The sequence below is a fragment of the Phlebotomus papatasi genome, chromosome 3 (genome assembly GCF_024763615.1).
Source record: "Phlebotomus papatasi isolate M1 chromosome 3, Ppap_2.1, whole genome shotgun sequence".
Taxonomy (NCBI): Eukaryota; Metazoa; Arthropoda; class Insecta; order Diptera; family Psychodidae; genus Phlebotomus; species Phlebotomus papatasi.
In genome coordinates, this window is record NC_077224.1 from 10,213,068 (window position 1) to 10,239,352 (window position 26,285).

The 26,285-nt window shown below is 37.3% G+C and overlaps 1 protein-coding gene across 9 annotated transcripts in view; it reads right to left on the reverse strand.

Moving 5' to 3' along the window:
- Window positions 1-26,285, reverse strand: part of LOC129806649 (muscle-specific protein 300 kDa) — a 153,596-nt gene that overhangs the window by 71,758 nt on the left and 55,553 nt on the right. For all 9 annotated transcript variants that reach the window (XM_055855399.1, XM_055855397.1, XM_055855396.1 and 6 more), the window contains 4 exons: window positions 11,902-23,660; window positions 6,198-7,641; window positions 5,954-6,107; window positions 647-1,962 (listed from right to left, as the gene is read on the reverse strand). In XM_055855399.1, the coding sequence (XP_055711374.1) occupies window positions 647-1,962; window positions 5,954-6,107; window positions 6,198-7,641; window positions 11,902-23,660 (14,673 nt within the window). The remainder of the gene's footprint in view (window positions 1-646; window positions 1,963-5,953; window positions 6,108-6,197; window positions 7,642-11,901; window positions 23,661-26,285) is intronic.

Consider the following 26,285-nt stretch of genomic DNA (forward strand, 5'->3'; position numbering starts at 1 on the left):
GTGAATTTCAACCGATTGAAATTTTATCTCTTACTCTCTCAAACTGAAATCAAATATGGGTGTCTCTTTCTGTCAAATGAAATTTAAAATTGAAATTGAAATTTTCATTTGACAGAAAAACACACATATATCTTATTTCGCTTTGAAAGAGTAAGAGGTAAAATTTCAATCGATTGAAATTCACCCAATTGAAAAGGTGTGCCAGTGCCATAATTTTCTTACTTTAAAACATATTTAACTGAAAAAAAAACAGCAAAAAATCAAAGAGTTTGAGTAATTATTGCAAAATGAGTACTTTGAGCTGTCCCTGTTGGAAATTTACAAAACTTTTCTTCTTCACTTAGGATATGCCCCAATGACCTTGAATTATTCATTCTAACGATTTTCAAGGTCAAAGATTAAAAAGCTTTTTGGAGAGCATAAAACTTAACAGATTGGAAAAAATCTAGTTGCACTCGAAAGGTCTTGAAATCTGAACCAGTTTCAACAGGTCATAGACCGGTAATGATAAGGTAATAAAACAGTAAATAGATGCTTCTGATTCAGGAATCGTTCGGAAACGTTTATGAACCAGTAAAAATAAAGTATGCTGCAGTAGGGAAAGAATTTATAGTAAAAAATGTAATAAGTGAATTTATTAACGTACCTGATCAATTTGATCTTCAAGTTGTGCGCGGACTTTGAGCTCCTTTTCAGGAATTGGTTGCATGGCAGTCTCAATGGGTGAACTTGGACGACTTATACTGGCCGTTGCAGATTCACAAGCTGCCACAGCTGCTGCTAAGCGTCCCTTCTCCCTCTGGAGTCCACTGTACAGCTCCTGTGCAAATTTCAGTTGACTCTTTGACGTCTCAAGATCACTTGGGACTTCTTCTGGTGGCATAATTGCCTCATTCTTGATCAATTGCTGCTGAATATCCTCCAGAGTGTCTTCGTACTCTTTGAATTTCGCCATACTCTCCTCCAGGCGCTTCTTAATCTGAATGGATGTCAGCAACAGAGAATTGTAACTGTCCTGGACATTTTTCAAGTGGGTCTCTATGGTATTCTTGATGTATGGATTGCAATGTTCATAGCGACTTATTTGATTATTCCCCTTTGCCTTGAGGTCATCCAAATTGGTCTGATACTTTTGAATTTCATCCAGAAGAATTTCATGTTGATTCAATTGTTCCTGAGTTTGTTCGCGATTTGTAATGTAGAGAGAATTGTGCGCCATAAGTTGGAAGGATACCTGCAGAAGCCACTTTTCAGTTTCCTGCAGACTCTGATGATATGACAAGTAATCATCAATTTCCGTCTGCAAACCATTGATCATTGAGTCACATTTGGCATTGAGATGATCCCAACGAATCACCAAATGATTTGCATCTTCAATTTCATTTGGAGTCTTTGACCAGGAACTCAGTTCCTTTGCCTCGGACTGAATATGATCCAGATCACTCTTTTTCGCTTGAATGTCTCCTTTGATGTTCTTAAATCGCTCCTGGAGTGTCTTCATCTCACTCAGATCCCCTCTATTCTCAACATTAGCATTCAAAGTAGCTTCAACGTCAGTGATCCATTTCTCAAATTTATTCTTCGAATCCCTGTAATCCTCCCATCTCATGAGATTGCTCTTTGCCTTGGCAATACCATCATTCACATTCTTATTCAATTTATCCCATGTCTCTTGAATTTTGTCCATTTCCACCTGGATTTCAGGCTGTCTATCAGACGGAGTAACACTCAGTGTCTTGGTAAATGCATCTTGAACAATTACAAACAGGGATTGTCCTTCCGGAAGACGACTATACACATTATTGAGGGAATTGAGATTTTGCCGTGTTGTTGCTTCATTTCCAACCATTGTGCATTCCTTGATTGTGCTTTCCTTGCCAGCAATCCATTTTTCCATCTGTTCTTTGTAAACGAGGAAATTGGTTTGGTCTGCTAGACATTTCTCCGCTTTGGAAACAAAGGCTGAAAACCCCGAAAATGTTCATCAACATTCGCATTAAGAGATTTTCTCTATTAAAACACGTACAACCATGTTAAAACCATAAAATTTACCATGGAATTATTAGGTTTTAGTGTCTAAAATGTCGCAAAAAATTACCTTTAAGAAAAATAAGAAGAAAACAGTCGAAAAATTTACGAAAATGCTTCTCATTTTAATATTAATTTGCATTTACGCCTATATATTCTAGACAAAACCGTTTTCGATATTTTTTTGTCGTTATCTGTTTATAGCTCCCATTCCATTTTATGAACTTATTCAGTGGAATCTCTCGATGGATCAAATATTCCAGAGCGGCGTGCAAAGTGTGATCCAAAACAGTGAGGGATTCCCAAATTCGGTGGTCAATAATTTTGACTGATGTTTTTACAGATCTGCAAAATTTAATTTTCCTGAACTGCAAAGGTGGTAATCTTTGTGATTTTCCTCCACTAACAAAAACAACCCCCTTTAAGCAAAAGACTTTCACGATAAGTATTAACCTTGATAAACCCTCTATGAATGGGAATAGTAGTTTTTGGTCCAAAAGACACTTGAAATGTGAAAAAATACATAAAATATTACACATAAAAATTGTAATGTCATACCCATTTTTTATTTCTTTTTTTATTTTTGAACAAAGGAGAAAAGGCCTAAGCTCCCAAGTTTGTCAGGAAATATAAGGTACTAGACCAGCTATTAGAGTAAATGGCCATGAGTTAAATTCATTTAGTAACATAGAAAACAATCAACTTTTACTCAACTGCAACATTACGAATCTGCAAAACCTTCCCCTAACTTCATCGGGAAAACTGAGTGGTTTTTGCCCGTTTTTCCTAATGGCTTTCAATCTTCAAACCACTTTCTTTAAAGCTGATTTTACAGTCGACTATGAAACTTTTTTCTAATCTTTTTTCATATTTTTCGCGTATTTAAGCGATTTAAGTACTAGTCACGTTATCCATCAAAACCCAAACCCAAACATCCAAAGGTCCAAACATCAGGTTTTTTTTCAGGTTCAGGCTAAATGATTCTTAAGGAAGCGTTTTTTCATCCTTTTTCTTCTTTTTTTCGCCTCTTGTTTCTTCCATTTTATTTTTTTTTTGTTTTCTTTTGTTATTTCTCTTTTTATTTTTTTTGCTCTTTATCACAATTGTAAAAGGGATGTACCCTATTTTGTGATAAAATAAATATTCTATTCTATATTCTAAATGAATATCTAGGATGGTTTACTTGTACCTAGTTCATATTCAACTCAATAAAAATACAGTGAGACCTCGATAGAGTCAACCAATTATTTCGAGGCCTGTTGACTCCAATGGATTCGGTAACTCTATCGGAGTGCAAAAAAAACAATTAAAATGTAAAGTTTTCATATAAAGGGGTATTATTTTATGTTTGTACTAGATAATTGATAAATTTAACACGATAGTAGAATATTTTATTTAATTAACCCATAAATTTTACACCCTCTGGTCCCAAAAAGTCGTATGTTGGGGCGTAGTTTGGAGATTAAAGAATAAATTTACAGAATGTTTTTATTATTTGTAAGTATCTTAAGTGAAAATTACTATCCATGTGATAATATTTAAGTCCATTCACGATATTAAGATAGGGAAATGGTGTCTTAAAGATTTCTTTTATCACTTTTTTTAGAAGATTTCCGATAGATATTTAATTAGTGAAAATTCTGATTCAATTAACGTTATTAATAAGAATTTATTTTAAACTTTTATTCTTTGAAAGAAGAGATTGATAGTTGTTCTTTTCGTTATGACATAACTATAGTAAGGTGGGGTAACTGGATCGTTTTCCGAAGAGTGTTACTTAAACGCTTGTTTTTGGACTCATGAAATTCTTTTTTACTTCTTCTAAATCCATAGAATTATTCACTGTTTCATTCAGAAATATAATGTAAAAAAAATATCAAAAATATTAAAGAAGATTTATAAAATAATGATAATACTGAAATAAGTCAGCATGCACTAACTGGGTTGCCTTTTCGCTAATTCACTTTTAATTAAACTATTGGATTTACAATACTTTTTTCACAAGGAAAAAACAATAAATGCTTTCAATCAACTAGATGTCATTAGCGAAAATATCACTTCTAGAAAATTTTTAGTGAAGAACCCAGCTGGCACAAGATTGAAATGAGTCGATTACACTCACTTATTTAATGGATAAAAATATTATTTTTGCTTTTTCTCAAAGTTGAATAGTTATATTATGTTACTGTAGTGACTATATTACGGAAATAAAAATAAAAATATTATTTTAAGTGGATTAGTCAATAACGATCCAGATAGCGAAGCGCCCGGATTAGCACACTTGACTATATGGCTCTAAACTTCACAAAAAGAGCAATAAAACCAATTTTTCTCATTTTCTGAAAAATGGACGCTAAATGGTTAGAGATATCTACTTGGAGTCTTCAGATGACCCCCTAATAAGTCAACCTGGGGATTATCATTATGCCCCTCATTTCCTCCCTACCCCTCCCCTTCACCGCCAAAATCGTTTTTTTATGATTACAGGAAAACACGTCATACGAGATCATAGGGCTTAATCAAAAAAATTTTAAGACAAGAGAGAAAAGGCAAGAGAGAACTTTCAATCGGTCAAAACGCTTAAAATCACGAAAAGAAAATTATTTTGTCGAAAATTGATTACATGGTTAATTTACGAATCTTATCATAATATTGTTTTTCTTGTGTTAAAAACGTTACATTGATACACCAAAACACTGCTTTTAATTTCGAAAAAGTCATACAGTATTATTAGTTCAATAATAATGGAAAAGTTGACTCTATCGGGATCAATTTGGCTCCAAGTTGACCAAGTTGACTCTATCGGATTCCGTAGAGTAAAAAGATAACTTTTGACTCTATTGGAGATTGACTCTATCGGGGGTTGACTCTATCGAGGTCCCACTGTATTAATCTGTGTGAAACTGTTTCATACTTTTTTAACTTTTCTTTCAAAAATAGAAATATTTAGGAAATTTTAGAGTCAAGTGAAAAATCCATTTTTATTTTTACTCTTTGTGTAATACGTTTTTCAAAGCTAAGATTTAGATTAATGACGGCTAAAGATTGGATATTAAAGGCAAATGATGCATTTTAAGATCATCAGAAATTGGGCTAAACTTCCACTCTGAAGCCTATGAAACCTTCTAACCTGTTTCCCATTTTCTGAGGATTCCTCGGATGCCTGACAAAATTTTTAGCCAAAAATCAAAATTTTGCGACACTACACTGAGAGGAATCCGAAAAAGTTAAAATAACACTCGAGAAATGTTTATTTTACCCTGCAATATTGATCCGAAATCGGTGTAAATATTACGCTTTTTAGGTGTATTAGGGGTCAAAGTTAACCTTTTTCATGTTAATTTTACCCTTAAAAAGGTGTAAAATTAACATTAAAAAATGTTAATATATTTTTACACCTAAAAAGTGTTAAATTTCTGAGGAAAAAATTTTAATCGCACCCTTTTTTCTCAGTGTACTAATTCAATTAAATTGATCGTAATTTCATTTGTTAATGTTAGAGTGAAATGCAAAATCCTTTTTTTATTTATTGCTCCTTATACGGTTTGCACAGCTAAAGTTTGGCCATCAGGTAGTATTTTTTTAGGAAATTGATGTTAAAGGCAAATGATCCATTAGAATTTGAAAACTCAGTAAAATTTCTTGTTACTTAAATTTTTGAGATCATTGGGAACTGGACTAAAGTTCAGTTTTTAAACTCATAAATCCTCTATCCCGTTTCCTTTCTTGTCAGTATATCTCAGATTTCTGACTAAAATTTTGGCCTAAAATCAAAATTTTGCAACACTTTATATAACGTAACTTTATAAACCGGGTTCAATCAAATTCAATCCCAGTTACGACTTTTACGTCAGGAAAAATTTTTGCGACATTTTCGACGCTGCAACCTAAAACATAAAAAAAAGAAACAGAGGATCAACCTTACCTTGGGCTGAGTTGAGAAGATTGGAGTATCTTCCTTGGAGATCAACAGTCTTATCTCTTACCCAAGTGCATGCACTCTGTTCCATTAGGATCTCACAGCAATCACTGAGATCCTCCATATTTTCCCTCTGATTCTGGACATCTTCCAGGATTTTCTGCAAACAAGACGAAGTGCATGCGATAAATTAGTCACAGGACAAAAAAAAACTCCGGAGAGAAAACCAATCAATTCTGTGCGACATTACCTTGCAGGCTGTTAAATCATTTGTCGTTATTTCTCCTGCTGATTCCATTTGATTGATCTTTGCTTCATATTCCTGCAGCCACTTGGCTATTTGATCGGATTTCTCTGTGAATTTATTCCACATGGCAATGCAATTGGTTAATCCATCGTGAGACTGCTTTGTGACCAATTGCAAACCATCCCAGTCGGATTTGAGTTGTTTGATCTCCTGATTGATGACATCCTGCCCTTCTCGGCCACTGGTTGCAATCACTTGACCACTCAATTCTACCGTGTTCTCCATGAGGATCTTCCCTTCGGGCTGAGACAGTTCAATCTCTCGCAATTTCGTCTGTTTCTCCAGCAATTGGGGCTTATCACCATGGGAATCTGAACAATGTTGGATGTCCATCTTTGTCTTGCGAATCCATTCGGCAATTTCACCATAAGCCATCTTGTAGTTCTCATGGTATTTCACCTGATTCTCCAAATTCTCAATGTTCTTGGCAATGATTCCTTGACAATTCTCAAAGCGTTTTAGGCATTCATCGAATGCTTTCTTGTCTAGGCTCTCATCATCTTTGAGCTTATTCTTGACCTTTTCAATGGTATCATTGTACGTGATCATATCCTTCTGGAGTGTACGATTCTTCTCCAACCATGTCTTTTTCTCGCTCAATTCATTGAGACAAGCATCTGATAGCTGCAAATTGGGTTCAACTTCATCCAACCAATCATTGAGAATCTTAATCAATTTCATCACATCATCCAATTGTGCAGCACGATTTGTCAACTTCTGCTTAATATCCCCAATTTCCGATATCAACTTCTCAAATTCATGCTTGAGATTCTCCGTATTCTCTTGAATCTTTGCCGCACCATTGATCTCCGTATTCATAATCACTTTCTCTTTCAATTCAATCGTATACCTGAGTTTATTTTGACCTTGCTCCAGCAACTGTTTGATATTCTGAATGGTATTGAGTTTGTGATTGACCTCAGCTATTGTATTTGGTACCTCGAGGCACTCATTCAATTTGTCACGAATTGCCTCAACCCAATCCTGACATTCCCCATACAGAGCTTGATGCTGCTGATGCTCTTGATAGTGCAATTCCAATCTTCGCATAACTTCTTTGGCAATTGACAGTAGAGCATTGTATTTTGTCGTAAGTTGAGTCACACCATTGCTAATACGGGTATCAGCACAAATTTCCAAAAGGGTCTGAGCTGTAATATTGAGCTGATCCAATTCTCTCTGCCAGTCAAAAATTGTTTGCAGATGATTTTGGAATTGCTCAAGAACATTCTTCTTCTCCTCCAGGCTATCCTGAAGCTTATTGTAGGACTGCACCAAAGTTTCGGTTTTGGTGAGCCAATCCAGGGCCTCTTTGTACTGATCATCATACTCAGTCCACTTTACAATTCCAATTTCTAGTCTCTGCTTTGCCTGCTTCAAATTCTCTCTGCAAATTTTTTATTAAACGAGTTTTCTAACTGAATCTCCTGAGAATCAGAGAGGAGGCATGGCTAAAGGCTAAGATTGTTTATTATTAAAATAAGTATGTCAAGTAAACGACCGTTTTTGAACAATTTATTAGATAAATTGCGTATGGCCATAAGTCTACACATTCTTGAGGCCCTTCTACACTCATGGCCACTTTTTAAAATACTCTTCAGTGATCTCCCACTGAAAATCTTTTGAAATAAATATTTCTCGTCAGTTAAAATAATGTCAAATTAATTTGTAATGGTACATGGCACACCTTTTCATATGAGTGAAATATAATCGATTGAAATTTTACCTCTTAGGGCAAATGTCCTAATTCAAAACCATTTACCGGCGGCTTAACTTTAACAGATGATTCAACACATTAAGTTCATGTTTTTTCTGAAGAAAATTACATAAATTTACTCCTTGACTCTTCTACACTAAAAAAAACCTAAAAAGTTCAAACAACTCTATGGCAGAGTTGAATTAACTCGAAGAATATCGATGTCATTGTTACTCTTTTTCGTTGTAAATTTTAGTAAATAGAGTTAAAACAACTCTTCGTGCGAGTTGAATTAATTCGTTGGATATCGATGTAATTATTACTCTTTTTCGATGTAAAATTTCATCTCGACTGAAGTATATGCTTAAGTGTTTTCGTTTTAAGAATATACTTCAGTCAAGTAGATTTTCATGTGACAAAGTTCATATGGTACATCAACTAAAAATATGCCTAACACTGTTTCATGAAGGCACGTGCGTGCATCATATGACATTTCGCTCAGAACATAGTAAACTTGAGGTCAAGAAAATATTAATAAAGAAAATGATAAAATAAAAAAAAAACATAAAATTGCAAAATATAATTCATTTTGGGATTTGAAAGAGTTATTTTAACTCTAAAAAAGTCTTTTTTTAACTCTTGAAACGAGTTATTTTAACTCTTAAAACGAGTTATTTTCAGTCTTAAAAAGAGTTATTTACACTCTTTTGTCGTGTAAATTTTAGGAAAAAAAAGTTAAAAGAACTCTTCTGAATATTACACCTAAATAGAAGTAAAATCAACTCTAAAATATAGTTAATCGAAAATCACAACGAAAAAGACTTAATTCAACATCGATTCGAGTAATTTTAATCGATTATTTTTCTGAGTGTAGAATCTGTTTAGTGAAAATTCTTTAGATATAATTTGAAAACTTCTTAAATACAAGAAAAATGCGCGAGCGTAAAATGCTTCTATTGGAAACAAATTAATCCAAATGGAGACAAGAGAAATGTTCTAATTGGAGACAGATTAATAGTGTAACTGAAACCGCGACGAAAGGCTTCAAAAACCTTGTTGAGTAGCTCTTGAGAGCAGAATTTGTTCTTATTCCTGGAGGGGAATTCTGTAACGCTCTGGCAATGCCACATGACAAATTAGGTTTGAATCTCAGGAGAGCTTTTTCGAAAATGCGATTCTGTAGCCGTGGCAATGGCATTTCGACTCACGTGACATTGTCAGTAGTCACATATTTAAGATTTCTGGCAATTCAAATGACAATGAATGTTGTTAAACAAATTAACCAAGACAGACTGTATTTGCATAATATCACTGAGTAAAGGCATTTCATTAAAAGATCAGTGAATTGCATTTTCGAACTCATATGATATGACAAAAAGAAAGCTCGATTGGCATTGTCAGGTTTCAAACTCACGCGTGACAATGCCATGAAAATTACAGAATTCCCCTCCTGAATGAATTCCCTGAATATCATTTAAGGTGAGCGAATAATACTAAAACTATAGACAAATAATTATTTTAAATGTGACCATGAACCATGCCTCCTCACTATATCATTTTCCTCATTTTCAGTGCCATGTTTTGTAGAAAGATTTCCCAGTGGATTTCTTCTCATTCAATGTTATAAAATTATCCTTTATTGACAATATTCATAACAAATGCTCCAGAGGAGAGCTCTGGATAAATTATTGGGTATAATCGGAATTTTGAATTTTTACGAATCTAGCACTTTAAGATTCCTAGAAGACGTCTAAATTTTTATTATTCCTAGAAACGGCAAATTCTTACAATTCCTAGGAACGATAACTTCTTACTGATCCTAGGAACTATAACTTCTTACGGGTCCTAGGAATGGAAACTTCTTACTGATCCTTGGAACAATAACTTCTTACTGATCCTAGGAACGGTAACTTATTATTGCTTCTAAAAATGGTAAGTTATTAGTAGTCATAGGCAAGTCTTTACTATTCCTAGAAACAGTAACTTATTATTGTTTCTAGGAACGGTATTTTTTCTATCCCCAGAATCTGTAAATTCTTACTGATCCTGGAAACGGTACGTTGTATCTATTCCTAAGAACAATAAGTTATTTATGTTTATAAAAACTGTAACTCATTACTGGTTCTAGGTTTGGTAAGTTCTTATTGATTCTGGGAACGGTAACTCCTTACTAATCCTAGGACCGGTAACTTCTTACTGACCCTAAGAACTATAACTTCTTACTGATCCTAGGAACGATAACTTCTTACTGACCCTAAGAACTATAACTTCTTACTGATCCTAGGAACGATAAATTATTACTGGTTCTAGAAATGGTAAGTTATTAGTAGTCCTAGGTAAGTTTTGGCTATTCCTAGAAACAGTAACTTATTATTGTTTCTAGGAACGGTATTTTTTCTATCTCTAGAATCTGTAAATTCTTACTGATACTGGAAAAGTTACGTTGTAAATATTGCTAAGAACAATAAACTATTACTGTTGGTGAAAACTGTGGACTACTGGTCCTAGGAACGGTAAGCTCTTACTGGTTCTGGAAACGGTAACTCCTTACTTGTCCCAGAGATGGTAAGTTATAGCTAGTCCAAGGAACGATAAATTTTTACTCGCCCTATAGAACCGGTAACTTGTTATTGTTTCTAGGAATGACAAATTCTTTCTGTTCCTAAAAACTATAACGTCTTACTGGTTCTAGGTACGGTAATATCTTACTAGTCCTAGGATCGGAAAATTTTTACTGGTCCTAAGAACGGTAAGTTCTTACGGTTCTTACTAGATCCTGGATCCATGAATGACAAGGTCTTACTGATCTAATAACGGTAATTTCTTACTGGTCCTAGAAACAGTATCTTCTTATAGGTCCTAGGCGTGGTAAATTTCTTACTAGTTCTAGGAACGGTAACGATTTACTTTTCCTAGGAATAGTTAACTAGTATTGTCCTGGGGTAGTAAATTTCAACTGTTTATGGAAACAATAAATTGATAATGTTTCTGATCTATTATTGAGAACAGTAAATTTTGTAATAATCCTGGGCATCCTGGTAACTTCTTATTGTTTATAGGAACGACAAATTCTTTCTGTTCCTAATAAGTGTAATTTCTTTCTGGTCCTAGGAACGGTAACTTCTTACTTGAACCAGGAATGGTAAGGTCTAATTGATCTTAGGAACGGTAACGTCTTATTGTTTCTAGGAACGGTAAGTTCTTTCTGTCCCTAAGATCTGTCGGATCCTGGGCATAGCAAATTTCTGATATTTACTGCTCTTGCGAACAGTACATTTATAGTATTCCTAGGAATAAAAGTAATCTTTTACTGGCCGTGGGAACAGTACATAACAGAAAAAACATATCCTTTAAAACATGGCACTCTTGAGGAGTTTAATGAACTATTTCTAACGGCGTTATCACACTTGCACATTAAAATTTTAATGTGATTCACATTAATTGTCGCTTGTGAGTGTCCAAATATGTTATTTGTGTCTTTGAGTCACTTAATGTTTAGGGTTTTTCTATTTATTGATAAGGAAGTGGACTTGGCCTGCAAAAATAAGTTTAAATTTACCTAAAGCATAAATATTTTTCACATTAAAAATTAAAGAGAAAATCGCATTAATTTTTCGCATTAATGCTATAAATCAATTTATATCAAATTTTGCGGGCCAAGTCTACCTTTTTATCAACAAATAGACCAAATTTTGAATATAAAATGATTCAAACACACAAATTACACATTTGGACTCTCACCAGCGACAATTAATGTGAATAATATTAAAATTTTAATGTGCAAGTGTGATAACACAGTAACAGGGTGAAAATTTCAGAACAGACAACCGCACAAAAAAATTACGAGTCAAGAAACACGGTATAGACCTGTTTTTTATCCATAAAAGACCGAGAATACAATTCAAAAAAAATTACGTTATGTTTAAAAATAATACAGTGTTCTGTACTCACACAAAGTTGTCAAATTCCTCCTGGAGCAGGGCCACTTCCTCCTCTATGATCTCTCGATCGATTGGAACAGCATTCCTACAGGCAATTTCTCCCTGTTCCAACACTTTATTGAGTTTTGGAGTACCTTCATCGTTCACTTCATTCTGCAGCATTCGAATCTGCCCCAGCTTATTGGTCAACGTATCTCTATCACCAATTGGTTCTGCACTCTTGCTCAGGCGCTCCTTGGCATTTCGCAACCACTGAGCAAAATCATTTCCAGCATCAATAAGTGCCTGGTGATTCTCAATTGTTTCTTTCTGTTTCTCATAGAGATCCTTGGCCTGTTTACTTAGATTTTCATACTTGAAAGATATCTCTGAAGCTGGCACTGCTTGTTGCAAATCTGATGCTTTTGATGTGACAGATTGGATCATTGGCTCAAAGGAGACAATGTCCTGAACAATATTATTAGTCTGTCGGAGATTTGCTTTCCTCTCACTGAGGCCGGATGCCAAGCCTGGTTGACCTTTTTTCGATTTAGCCACTTTTTGCTCACAAACTTGCTGAAGTTTAGCTTCACGATCAGAAATCCATTGTTGCAACTGAGAATAGCTGGAACTGTAATCTGCCCACTGAAGAAGACTCGTCTCCAAATGAACTTTCACCGTTGACATCTTCTTCACTAGACGATCCCACTCATTCTGTATTTCCTTGATTTGATTGTTGATCACATCTTTGCCATCTGATCGTGTACTACGCAAAACTTTCTCGCCATTGTTAACAGTAGTATGAACGAGATTTTGACCTTCTTCTCGGCGCCTTATTAAATCAGTGATCTGCTGCAATTTCTGCTGAAGGGTTTCCTTATTTGAACTGCTTGAAGCCTCACTGCATTCCCGAATAATTTCTTTGGCATTTTCTATCCAATTGCGAGCATTATTTGCACACTCATCGAATTCTTTGTGCTGCTCGTAGTTTGTTTCGACTTTCTTGTAGACATCTTTGGCGAGATTCACTTGGACTTGGAAGCGTGAATTGAGGTGTCTAAGTTGATTGTTGACGTAAGTGTCCAAATGCGATGCCAAAAGTGGAGCTGCTGATTTATTAAACTTCTCAATGTCTTCTCTACCCTTTTCCAGTCTCTGAAGGATTTCGTCCATTTCTTTCACTTGCTTCTGCTTCTCAGGAAGAGTAGCGAGAAGATTTAGTTTGTGATTCTTTACGAGAATATCAATTTGTTGAAGCCATTCAGATAGCCTCTCATATTCTTCTTTGTAGTCTCGCCATTGAATCACTGTGGATTCTAGTTGGTCTTTCTGCTGAGCTATTTCTCTAAACATTGACTCAAAGTTCTCACGAAGTTCAGCAATATCTCGCCGGATAACTTCCTGCCCTGGTTCTGATGTACTTGCAAGGACTACTTCGCTTGTATGTTGAAGATGTTCAACAAGAAGTTCACCCTGAGGTTGCTTATTGAGCAGGGCTTCGAGAGGCGCCAAGATATTCTCAATGGCAAGTTTATCGCTCAGCGTTTGTTGTTTCAACGAAGGGAACTTATCGCGAGCTCTTGCCATCCAGGCTGATAGATCATCATAGGCTTCCTTGTATAGACGATGATCGCGATACTCTTCTTCGCGTTCAATCATCAATTTGTTCATTTTGTCCGACAACAGATCAAACTTATCGAGAATCTGTTGAGCCTGATTTGCAGCAAGACTCTGTTGACCACTAGCGATCATTTCTTTAGCTTTAGCTTTCAGTATATCAACATCCATTCGTTCAAGACGAATCTTTTCAACTGCATTTTTAATTCTTTCTAGCATAGCACGTTTCTCCGTCATTGTGGCTTGATAGTCACACAATTCTTTGTATGCATTCTCCATCCAATCGACGGTTTTATTGACATTTTGTACTTCTTCAAGGAAGCCAGACCATTGATTGATTGACTCATCGAGTGAGGTCTTTACATCAATCATTCGAAGAGCTAAGTTTGACCAGTCTTCTTGTAATTTTGTCAGAAGCTTATTGATTGCCTCATGACCAGCTGGGGCAGTATTAGCCAAGACATTCTGTGCTGTCTCAATGACAGATTGTACCTTACCGAATCCCTCATCTTTGAGCAAGAGGAGATCCTGTATGGTGGCCAATTTATTTTCCAAATCCTTCGGAGATGTCGCCGAAAGATCCGAACAGTAGTCAAGTTTCTGTTTAATGTTGTCCAACCATTGATTGCAATCATTGAGTTTATTGTCGAATTCCTGATGACCAGATACATATTGCTGCCAACGAGAGTGAAGTTCTTTGACCTTAAGACAAACCTGCTGATATTTAAGGACTAATTCTGAGATTTGACTACTACGGGAACTTGCCAATCCTTTATACAGCAACTGAGCACGCTCAGTTACACTATCAATTTCTAATTCTTTGGCCCGTACTTCACCCTGCAATTCTTTGAGGGCTTCCAATTGTTCAATTTTTTCGGCCTTGGTTGTCTTTAAGTCAATAGCATGCAATTTACTATCTGTTCCAGAAATCCATGCAACACACTGATCACGCAGCTTCTCATATTCATCCCATTGCTGAAGTTTTCCCATTACATTATCAATGGCATTTTGAACAGATGATACCAATGCTTCCCATTCTTGTTGGGAATTGTCAACTTGAGTTTTAACATTCACTTGACCTTCCTCAGCAGTTCCTGGAAGAACTCTCTCACCCAATGAACGAATCTCATTAATTCGACTCGTTTCATCGGTATATTCTTGCTGTACTTTCTTTAGGCGATCGAGATTGCTTGCTAGGGAAACACGATCAACATCCAAGTCACCCCAGAGATTGACTGTGTTATGTGCAGCTTCGATAAATTCTTGAGTATCCATTACAGCTTTGCAGTACAATTGATGATCATTTACAATATTCACATAACTCTCCAAGTGTTTCTGTGCCAATTTCAGCAAGTTACCGTATCTATCCTCGAGACTCTTACACTGATTCTCAATTGTTTCATTCTGTTCAGGTAGATTCTCAATTAAATCCTTCAAATTTATCATTTCGGGTTTGTGATTCTGAATATCAGTGAGATTATCACGATAGTTCTGAAGTTGTATTCTCTTTTCATCGAGAGTTGATTTTAGTATCAAGTTTTCACTCAATTGTGCTTCCATATTGGTCAGATAGTCATCCAAATTCTGGGAACATTCTTCAAATCCTGACCATTTGGACAATTTTGTCTGAAGAGCTCTTGTGAGCGTTCCCAAATTATCAAACAACTTCTCCATTTCTAATTGAAGTTCTTGGAGTTGCTCTCGAATAGCCTCACGGCCTTCGAGAGCTGTTGTCTGATAGAGTTTCTCTCCCAATTCAATTGTATTGTTGAGAAGAAGAGTAGCATTGGTATTTTGGGATAGAAGCTCCTGAACAGAATTATACTTAGCCATGAGATCTTCTTGAGAACCAGCTGTTGATAGATCCTGACATTCTTGGTATTTGACCTGAGCCGATGATAGCCAATCTGAACATTGCTTGTATTTATCATTGAAAATTTCATGATCTTGTACAGCTTGTTCACACTTCTTCACAATCTCCTTTGCTGTCGTCTGAACTGACTGGAAACGTGAGATAATCTGCTGAATATTGCCCGAAAGACGAACTTCACCACTTCCCTGAATCAATTCCGATGATTCATCCGTTAAATTGTCCAAGTTACTCTCATGTTGCTGGAGATTCTTCAGCAAATCCCTATACTTGGTCAGTTGTTCCTGTTTCTCACCCAATGTCGATTTCAGACTGTAGTTCTTTAAAGAAATTTCCGAGTCAGACATCCATTCCAACAATTGTTCCATATTGCTATCAAATTGACTCCACTGGGCAATTTTACTCTCTAAGCCACTCTTCACATCGCCCAGGGCCGATTTGAATTTCTCAAAGTCAAATCGCAAATTGGCCAAATCTCTACTCATATTCTCTTTCGATCGTGCATGAATGAGTTCTTCATTGTTCCTCAAATGATCACCCAATGCATTCAATTTTGCTTCACTATCCTGCAGGGATTCACCAATTTCATTCAACTTACCCAAACGCGACTGAAGGGTGGCTTTATTGCCTGAAAAATCAGAATATGTCGCAAGAGAGTCCCACAGATTTTTCTGATAGTCCTGCTGAGCTTTGTGAAGTTCAGAGAAAATTTGAAATATATCTGACATTTTTTCCAATTGTCCTAGCAATTTAGAGCATTGAGCTTGGGCATTGCTGTAGCGATTGTTGATGTCATCAACAACATTTTTAATTTCTTCAGGTTCTTTCACCGAACCCATTTGAAGCAATTGATTGGCCTTCTCGGTTGTCACCTCAATGAGTCTCTTATGAGCTGAAATATCCTGCCCTGTACTCTTTAATTTCATCAATTTTGCCTTGATCTCTTGATTTGTTGTGGACACCGATGCCTGATCTTTCTGGAGACCCTTTTCAACGACATCGAGCCACTGTATTGCCTGTTGCAGAGTATCTTTGTAATTAGACCACTGCATATTTTGGGATTGTTGGCGTTTCTGTAAATCTTTAAAATGTTCCTCCATACTATCCCAACGATCACGCACATCACGCAACTCTTGACGGATCTTCTCCCTACCTTGACCCAAAGTATCTGGTAGGATTTTTTCACCAAGCGGAATGAGGGAGGATATCATGCCATCGGTAGCTTCTTTCTCAGCTATTAGTGATTGAAGGAGAGTTAGATTGTCCGCAAGGGATTCAGGACTATCAAGGGTGGTTAGTTTATTCTCAATGGGTATTATCAGGGAGAGAACTTCACGCATCTTATTGTCATACTTTCGGTGATCCTCAACCAGACCCTGCCACCGATTAACCACCTCCTTGCTCAACACTTGCAATAATTGGTACCGATTGAGTAGTTGCATTGTTAGCGTCTTAATTCGCTCAGTGCCACTTGAACCCTGCAAACTATGTGAAATATCCACAAATTCATCGAAATCCTTCTGTTTCTCCACAATTGCATTGCGTTCCTCTATGAACGTCTTCAGTTGGTCTTCCTTTGTCTCCAACGATGGCTGCAAATGTTCCACCTTGAAGATTGTTTCTTTCCCTCTGCACCAATTCGTCAACTCTTCGAGTTTACCATCAAACTGTTGCCACTGAGACAGCACAGCTGCCTGTTTTGCCTTTAAACTCTCAATGTTGGCAATATGTGCCTCGAAGGCATTCTCCAGATCTGCAACTTCCGACTGAAGAACTTTCTTGCCCTCACTCGAAGTGCTCTTTCCAACAATCTCAATGTTCTCCTTCAATCCTTTGAGAGCATTTGCCCCAATAGGGATATTCTTCTGAAGCTGATCTAGTATATTCATCCGACGGGTACCCTCAGATTTCTCACCTGTAATATCATCAGCCTCAAGAGCCAATTCCTTCTCATTATTGAGCCAAGACTTGAAATTTGCAAGAAGTATGCTGTAGTTATTGTGAATTTGAACACAGTTCTCTAGATTGGCCATTAGTTCTTCAGATTTCTGCACAATATTCTCAAAAAGTTGCTTAATGGACTCGAAGTAGTGATTGAGTGAGGAATCCTTTGTCTGATCCACAAGATGCTGAGCTTTATCACAAACAGACTCCACAAGTGGATGATGTGATAGGATCTCCTGATGCATAAGGCGATGATTCTGCAATTGAGCCTTCTTCTCCTGCAGCGTACTCTTCAGTTCCATGTGATTCTGCATGGATTTCTCCACATCCTTCAGCCATTTTGTCAACTGCTCCTGACTCAAGGTGAATTCACCAAATTGCAGAAGACATTGCTCTAATTTCTGAATGGCTGAATTGAGATCATCAGTATAGTCATCCCACATCGTTCTCAAATTCCTCAATCTCTGCCGTATAATTTCCCTGCCATCTGGACTCGTGTGAGTGTACAGCTTCTCACCTTTCTCAATGATACTCTCAAACTTTGAACTATCGAGGATCCGCTTATCTGCCAACTCCTTAATCTTGTTCAGTCGCTCCTGAAGAACTTCCAAATCACCAACAACCTCACTATTTTCATTCAACTTCGCTACGGTATCCTCGAGACTAGCCTTGAAGCTATCATATTCCGCATTGAAATCTTTGTGGTCCTTTGTGTAATTCTCGTACTTCCCTATGGAATCCTTGCAACTATTCTTCACAGCCTGGCATCGAGTATTGAGACGGGATATCTTGAGAGCCAATTCAGGTTCATTTTCAATATGACGTGCTTTCTCATTGATCTCTGCAATTTCCGCAGATTTACCACTAATTTCATTGGCGAGATTTTTCAAATTGTTCAAATGTTGCTCCTTGGCTTCCAAACCATTCTTCAAACTCTGATCCTTCACAATATTCTCCATCTGCTTAAGCCACTTATCGCAGTTTTCAACGATATTTTGCAACTCATTCAGTTGACTGCACTTCTGATCATGCTTCTTCAGTGCTTCACGGCATTGGTCAATGAATTCCTTCCATGCCATTTTCTGCTGTGCACAAGTATTCAACAATCCCTCATGTCCATTTGGATGTGTTTCGGGCAAAATTGACTGAAGTTTCTCAAAGCATGTATCGAAGATTGCATCACCTTCGGGTTCTTGCTCCAGTACATTCTCAATGATCATTCGTTTTTCCTGTGTAGCTTCCTTTTCGAACTTATCCGCCTCGAGAACATCAACGGCAGTCACTTTAAGTGCAACAAACCAATCTGAAGCCTTCTCTAGAATCTCATCGTAACATTCATGATTCTGCACATGATTACTGTACACTTCAATCTTTCCCTTGACGAGCTTAGACAATTTGTCAAACTCTGCAATTTCCTTTGATACTTTCCCCGAAAGGCTCTTATCAGCCAAATTACTCGTCTTAGCTTTAAGTCGATTGAGATTCTGCTTCTGATGTTCAATGTCTTTCAACTGAGTTTTGTATTTCTGCAGAAGGGTCTTCTTCTCTGCCAAATTCGTTCCCAATTCAAGTTCTTCGGGTATCTTGGCCAGGGAATCTGCCAACCATTGGCTGGTTTGAGTGATATTTTCTTCAAGAGATGCTTTCTGGATGAGAATACCCTCGAGATTTTTCAGTGTAGTTGCTACATCATTGTGCAACTTATCAAAATCATCCCTGACCGATTTGATGTCATTCCGAATGGATTCACGATTTGTTGATGTAGTTACAGAACAAAGAGACTCTCCGGAATCATTGAGTTTATCTATGAGAGCTCTTCCTGCATCTAGTTCAGGAATCATAGACTTGATCTGATCAATCAAGTTCACCTTTGGAGTTTCACTCTTTGCCAATTCCGTAGACAGAACATTGAAAGCTTCTTGGGTATTTTTGAGCCAGTCTCTGCATTCTTCTAAGTTCTTATTGAAGTTCTCTCCATTGGCCTTAACATCAGAGTGCCTGGTCAACTGATTGGCTACTTGTTTCAAAACAGCAGTGTACTTCTGTCCCAGATGTGAGACAACTTGTGTTGGCCTTGCTTCGGGATTCTTCTCATTGAGAACCTTTGCGAGCTGTTCTAACTGTTGCAATTTTGGAGCTACGTCTTCCAGAGTTGCTTTGTAGGACTTAATTTTCCCAATGGTGTTGTCAATTGTAGCCAGGTTGATTTGTGTAGCACAACCATCCTTCAAGTCTCCTTCTATTTGCTTAACCGTAGAGATTATGCTTTCTGAAGCCTTTTCGTAGTCTTCCCACTCGGTGACATTTTCCAGAAGGATATCACGAGTTTTTCCGCAATTTTCTTTCAGCTCCTCTAGTTCCTTCACTAAATTATCATGTTCACCAATTAATTTTTTGAGACTGTCATCAACAGCGATGTTCTCCAGCAATTTCAGGGAATTCTTCAGATCAACGTCACGTATCTCAATGTCCCCGATACTCCTCTGAATATCATTTAGAGCAGCCTTCTTCACTTCCAAGTTGTACTTGTCACTCCCAGGTTCAGGTAGACACCAGGAAATCTTCTCTTTCTGTGTCCCAATCATTCGTCGTAGAATATCAATTTTATCAGCATGGAGTTTCTTGAGGAACTGCAGGAGAGTCTCTTCAATTTTATTGGCATTGGCCTGTACACTCTCGTACCTCTTCTGAACATTATTGAGCTCCTTGGGAATTATTGAATTGGCAATTGAAGGATGAATTTCCTGCATTTCTGCCACACGACTTGCTAAATGACTAATTTCATCTCCACAATTTGTGAGTTCTTGCTTTAAAATATCACACGTCTTAATGCGTTCAATAATTTTAGTTGTATCACCAGACATATCATCACATTTGATAAGGGCTTCACGGATCTTGTTGACAGCTTCCCCAAAGAGTTTGATGCACGTACGAATCTCTTTCTCTTGGGCATTCAATGTTTGAGCCATTGCTTCCAAATGTTTAGCATTGTTTTCCACAGTGTTAAACTGATCTTCGACTGAAGAAACTAGACTTCCTAAAATTGGAAGATCTTCCTGTTTGAGCTCTTTCAACTGTTCAATCTTTTCACAGAGTTCATTCTTCAGGGAAGTATAGTGAGGTAGTTCATTTTTGTATTTATTCAATCGGACAGCACTATGCTCAAGTTCCTGAATATTCTTGGCGGAATCACAGAGATTCTGATTGGTATCACTGAGCCATGGGAATAGTTCATTTTTCAGTAGATCAATTTGCTTCCACAGAGCACTCTCGGTTTCAAATGACTTAGCTTTCTGGGCAACATTGTCAAGTACCGCTTGATACTGTTTATGAGCATCATCGACTACCTCTACAACTTCTTCGGGTTGGGATTGGTAGGGTGTCTCAAAGAGCTTTAGCAATTGACTACTCTTTTTCTCCAGTTCATCCAGAGGTGCCTTGCATTTGCGCACAAACTCCAATGATTTCTTCGATGCTTCTGAAGCGTGAATGATATTTTCTTCATCAGCTACGTCAACGGGAATCAGATTGGCCATTTGAACAGCTTTGCCCATTTCACGCGAAAACCTATCCTTAGCATCAACATATTCCTTCATGGCATTGTAAATCACTCGATAATTGGCAATTCTATCAGCAATTTCCTGATTCAAATTCTCCCATTCTCGATCCATCATGAGCAAAGCCTCCTGAACTTGATGGGTCCCCGAAATATCTGCACTCATAACGGTGTTAGCTGCATCGTGAATCCTCTGTCGCATTGGAGACTGATTCTTGAGGGTACTACCCAAAATTACGAGTTCATTGAGAACATGTTCCAAATTTGAAGGAGTCAGCTTGGTTGCTGTAATCTCAGTGAGTTTTGCTCGTGCCTCGTTCAAATTGTCCACAAAGGACTTCTCTAAACTGGCAAAGTTGTCCTTCTGTTTCGTTTGCTTCTCCGAAGTATCAATTTGATCCACCGTCTTGGCTTTGAGACCGTCCAATTTTGTCTCAACTGCATTGAACAGTTGCGGAAGGTTGAGAATGTTCCTTGTAGTTTTGTCACGAACTTGCAGGCACGACAATTCCTCCGTTAGATGAGGTTGACCCTTCCATTCACTCACACTCTTGGCAATGTCATCAATTTCCGCCAAGATACTCTCGAGTTTGGCTCGATTTTTGCTCTCTGGACTTTCCAATTGATGCTGAATATGTTCCAAATGGCTATTTGTTTCATTGAGCCACCCTAGAAGTTCTCTCCACTTCTCAAGGGCTTTCCTCTTCTGCTCCAGATTTGTATCGAGTTCTTGGTAATCAGACACCAAAGATGTATAAGCTTCATTGAGAGCTGTTGCATCTTCAGGTGCAGCTTCCAACACCATCGACTTAACTTCATTGTAAATCTTGTTGAACATTGGTTTCTTATCTGCACTGTCTTGTTGTAGTTCATGGACAATCTGAGCTGCATATTCCAGCTTTTCCGTTGTGATATCGTCCGTTTGCAAGGCTTTGGTCCGAGTCTCCCCAATCCAATTGGAGAACTCAGCCAATTGAGTATTGAAATCCTGACGACTCATTATAGCATCCATGATTTCATTGATTTTGTCCCGAACACCTTCAGACAAATTGCCAATCCTCTGCTTCATGACATTGAGACGCTCCTTGAGTGCCGAAGCTCCTTCTGGTGCCACAGAAATGGCAATATTGTCAGAATTCTGAGTGAGAGCCATCAACTTGGCTTGATGTTCAGATATTTCATTGTTGTACGACTTTAACTTGATAAGTTCCTTCTCCAACTTCTCAATTTGTGGCGTCTGCAGTATCTTCGGACGCTTCTGAATCACCTTTTCCGTGTCATTGATCCATGTTTCCAATTTTGTAGCATCGCAATCGAAACTCTGCCAATTGGATACCAATTTGTCGATCTTATTTCTCTGTTGCTTGGCATTTTCATGCACAGAATTCCATCGGGAATTGATGGAATCCAACTCATCCGGTGCATTTGTCTTGCAACTGAGATTTTGACTAATTACTGCGGCATTTTGCAATTTTCCCAGTTGATTTTCACATTCAACTTCAAATTGTTTGGCCTGTTGCTGAAGAAGAACAGCCTCTTGGAGTGAAACAGGTTTTGGCGCTGAGACATTCATCTTAATCTCAATATTTTCAATTTGTGGCTTGATTTCCTTCAACTCCGCCTGGTACTTCTGCCAATTGGTCAAATCGTGCTGAATTATGTTGGATTTATTCTCGAAATTCCGACTGATGGCACTAAATGTCTCTTGAAGTCTGTGAACTTCATTTTTCAGGCGTTTCGCCTCACCCATGTTCCCTTCTTTGGGCGCCAAATCACTGGCATCGCTCCCAAGAAGATCAAGCTGACGCATCTTCTCACTCAGCATCTGCTGAATAGACATCATCTTAGCTGTCTTTTCCTCAGGCGTTAAATCCACAGACTGAAGGGATTCAATCAATTGAGGAGCAGTCTGAGCTGCCCATGCTTGCAATTCGGCCAATCTCTCTTTGTAGTCATTCCATTTGTGACTGTAATCCTCAAGATATTCAACTCTCTCCTTCACGTGATCCATCGTCCTGGAGAATTGTTTTTCCAATTCTGCCACATCCTTGGACAACTGTGGTTGCTTCTCAGTTGCCGTCAGAGGAATCAGATTCTCCGACAACTCACGAAGGCGTTCAATCATTTGCTTAGAAACATGCTGCAAATGCGCATTCAAGTCCCTCTTGGCCTTAAGATCGGAACTCACATTCTTAGGATCCGTCTGAAGAGGCGTAATGGACCTCAATTCAGTTTCAGCATTCCCCAGCAAATTGATAATCTCACTCTTCTGATCGGTATACTCATTCCAAACTTGCTGAGTATCCTTAAGTGTCTTAAGCTTATCAATGGACTCATTGTAAGCCTCCTTCCACCCCGATTCCAGTGATTTTACCTCGACTGTGACAAATGATGGAGCGTGAACATCTTTACTGAGATCCTTACCACGCTGCAACATCGAAACGATATTGGGACGTTGCTGATCAAGTTGATTGATGGCATACTGTTGCTCCTGTACCATCTTATTCACTTGTGCTAAACTCTCAGGTGGCTGAGCGGACAATGTCTGATCCCGAACTTTATTCAACAGGGTCACAATTTCACGCACCTCTCGGCGATATGTGTAACACTTTGAGAAAATTTCAGTACGCACCATTGTTACCTCAATTGTTGGAATGAGATTTTTATAGCGGGCAATCATCATTTCCAACTTCTTCTGCTCCTCAGCAGCTTCACTCTCACTAGCATATGGCAGGAGAGAGTCTAGGCACTTCACTAGCCACTTCATGTTCTCCCTCTTGGAATCTGCATCATGGCAGATTTTCTGCGGATTCACAAGAAGACGTAAGAAGAATATATTAAAAGAAGTTCTGATATAATGGGGAGGGAATATTCCCTATGTTCACAAGTAAGTCAAAAGTAATTTTTGAAAATCACTCCGTATTTTTAAAAGCGTTTCAGTGGTAGAATTTGGAATAATTTTCTCGTTTCTAGAAATCGTAGCTTTGTGTCTGCAGTCTGCATTCATTGTAAGCACCGTTGCGTTGCATTTGACGAGAATATAGACACAAAAGAAATGTTGTTAGCACAGTTGCTGATCCAACAGACGAAATGTTTCCATATTTTTCTAAAAACGTTCCTTCGTTTATCAACACCAAATTTTGGAAACGTTTTTGGATTTTTAAGAATCACTTTGCATATGTTTGGATACGGTTCCACGTTGTAAAACTTTGTTTCCGCATTTTTGAAATCATTTCTTCGTTTTTAAGAACGTTTTATTATTTCTAAGAATGTCTTCCAAGTTCCTAAAAACGTTTCTGGGTCTTCTGATTAATTTTCGCGAATGCGCTTAATGCCCAACGCACAATAACTTTTGTTTAGTAAACATGTTTTTGACATTTCAATGAGAGCGAATGAGATCTAGATCTAGTCATCTCATTCACTCCTATAAAAAAATTTCAAAACATGTTTACAAACAAAAGTTATTGTGCTTTTGGCCAAATGACCAGCGTACAATAAAATTTGTTTTGTAAATATGTTCTTGACTTTTCTGTGAGAGTGAATGAAACCCAGATCTAGTCATCTTTCGCATTCTCATAGAAAAAAATGAAAACATGTTTACTAACAAAAGTTATTGTGCGTTGGTCATAAGCCTTTCTGGAATGTTGTTGTACCTATTATTTTCCGTATTTCTTCGGTACGTTTATTGTTATTAATTATTATTATTATTCAGTTGACGCGATTCCTTACTTCTAAAAAAGTTGATAGTCATTAATCAAGAACGTTCCCTAGTTTTTAAATGCATCGTCGAATTACTTAAATATGTTTTTGTGTTTCTATAAATCTCATCAAATTTCTGGAAATGCTTCTGCTTTTTTAGAATCTTTTTTCGTGTTTGAAATATGTTAAATCGTTCTCGGGTTTCTAAAATCGTTCCAGTGTTTCTGAGATGCGATTTCGCATTTATACAAACGTTTCCGTACTTCTTGAATGCAATTTTGTATTTATCGAATTGTCTCCCTATTTCCAGGTTGGTTTCTATGTTTCCTTATTTCTAGAAACATCTACAGGTATCAAGAACGTTCCTGAGTTCTTAAATGCGCCATCGGATTTCTTAGATATGTCTTTGCGTTCCTAGAAATGTCACTGGGTGTTTATAGAAATGATACCGGGTTTCTAATATCGTTTTCTTCATTTCTGAAATATTTTTTGGCACTTAGACGATCCTTTACAAGTATCTAGAATCGTTTCAGCGCTTCTTGGATGCGATCCTGTTTTTCAACAAACATTTTCGTACTTCTAGAATGCGAATATGCATTCAAATAATCGTTCTCGACTTTCTTGAATATGTTTCTGTGTTATTTTTAAAACGTTTAAGGGTATCAAGAAACGTTCCCAATTTCCAAAACCATTTCCTCATTTCTTGAAACAGCTTCTACGTTTCAAATATTTCTGAGTTTTAAAAATCGTTTCAGTGTCCTTTGAATGTATTTCCTAGTTTCTAGATATGTTTCCGTGTTCCTTGAATTCGGTATTACGTTTTTAAAATGTTTTCTACGATTTGTGTCTGCGTTACTGTATTTCTAGATCCGTTTTCGTGTTTCTTGAATTCGATTTCACGTTTTTGAAATACTATCTACAATTTTGGATGCATTTCCGTGTTTCTAGAAATACATTTTCGTGTTTCTTGAACGCGATTCTGGATTTTTGGGACCATTTCTACTTCTTTTGTCTGCGTTTATATATTCCTTAAATTCAATTTTAGGTTTTTGGAATCATTTTTACGATTTTTGTCTATTTTTCCGTGTTTCAAGATACGTTTCCGTGTTTCTAAATACATTTTTGAGATCTTTGAATGCGATTTTTCATTTTTGGAACCATTTGCAATTTGCACGATTTTGGCTCTGTTTCCGTATTTAAAGTTACGTTTTCGTGTTCCTAGAATGTGATTTTACATTTTTGGAACCGTTTCTACGAATTTTGGAGGTGTTTGCGTGCTTCTAGATACGTTTCCAAGATACTTGAATGCAATTTTTCGTTTTTGGAACCAATTGTACGATTGGGGCTCTGTTTCCGTATTTAAAAGGACGTTTCCATGTTCCTGGAATGTGATTTTACAGTTTTGGAATCGTTTATACGATTTTTGACAGCGTTTACGTTTTTCTAGATACGTTTCCAAGACATTTGAATGCGATTTATCGTTTTTGGATCCATTTATACGATGTTCGCTCTGTTTCCGTATTTAAAAGTACGTTTCTATGTTCCTGAAATGTGATTCTACATTTTTGGAATCGTTTCTACGGTTTTTGGCGGCATTTGCGTGCTTCTATATACGTTTTCTTGACCCTTGAATGCGATTTCTCGTTTTTGGAATCGTTTATACGATTTTCGCTCTGTTTCCGTATTTAAAGGTACGTTTCCGTGTTGCTGGAATGTGATTTTACAGTTT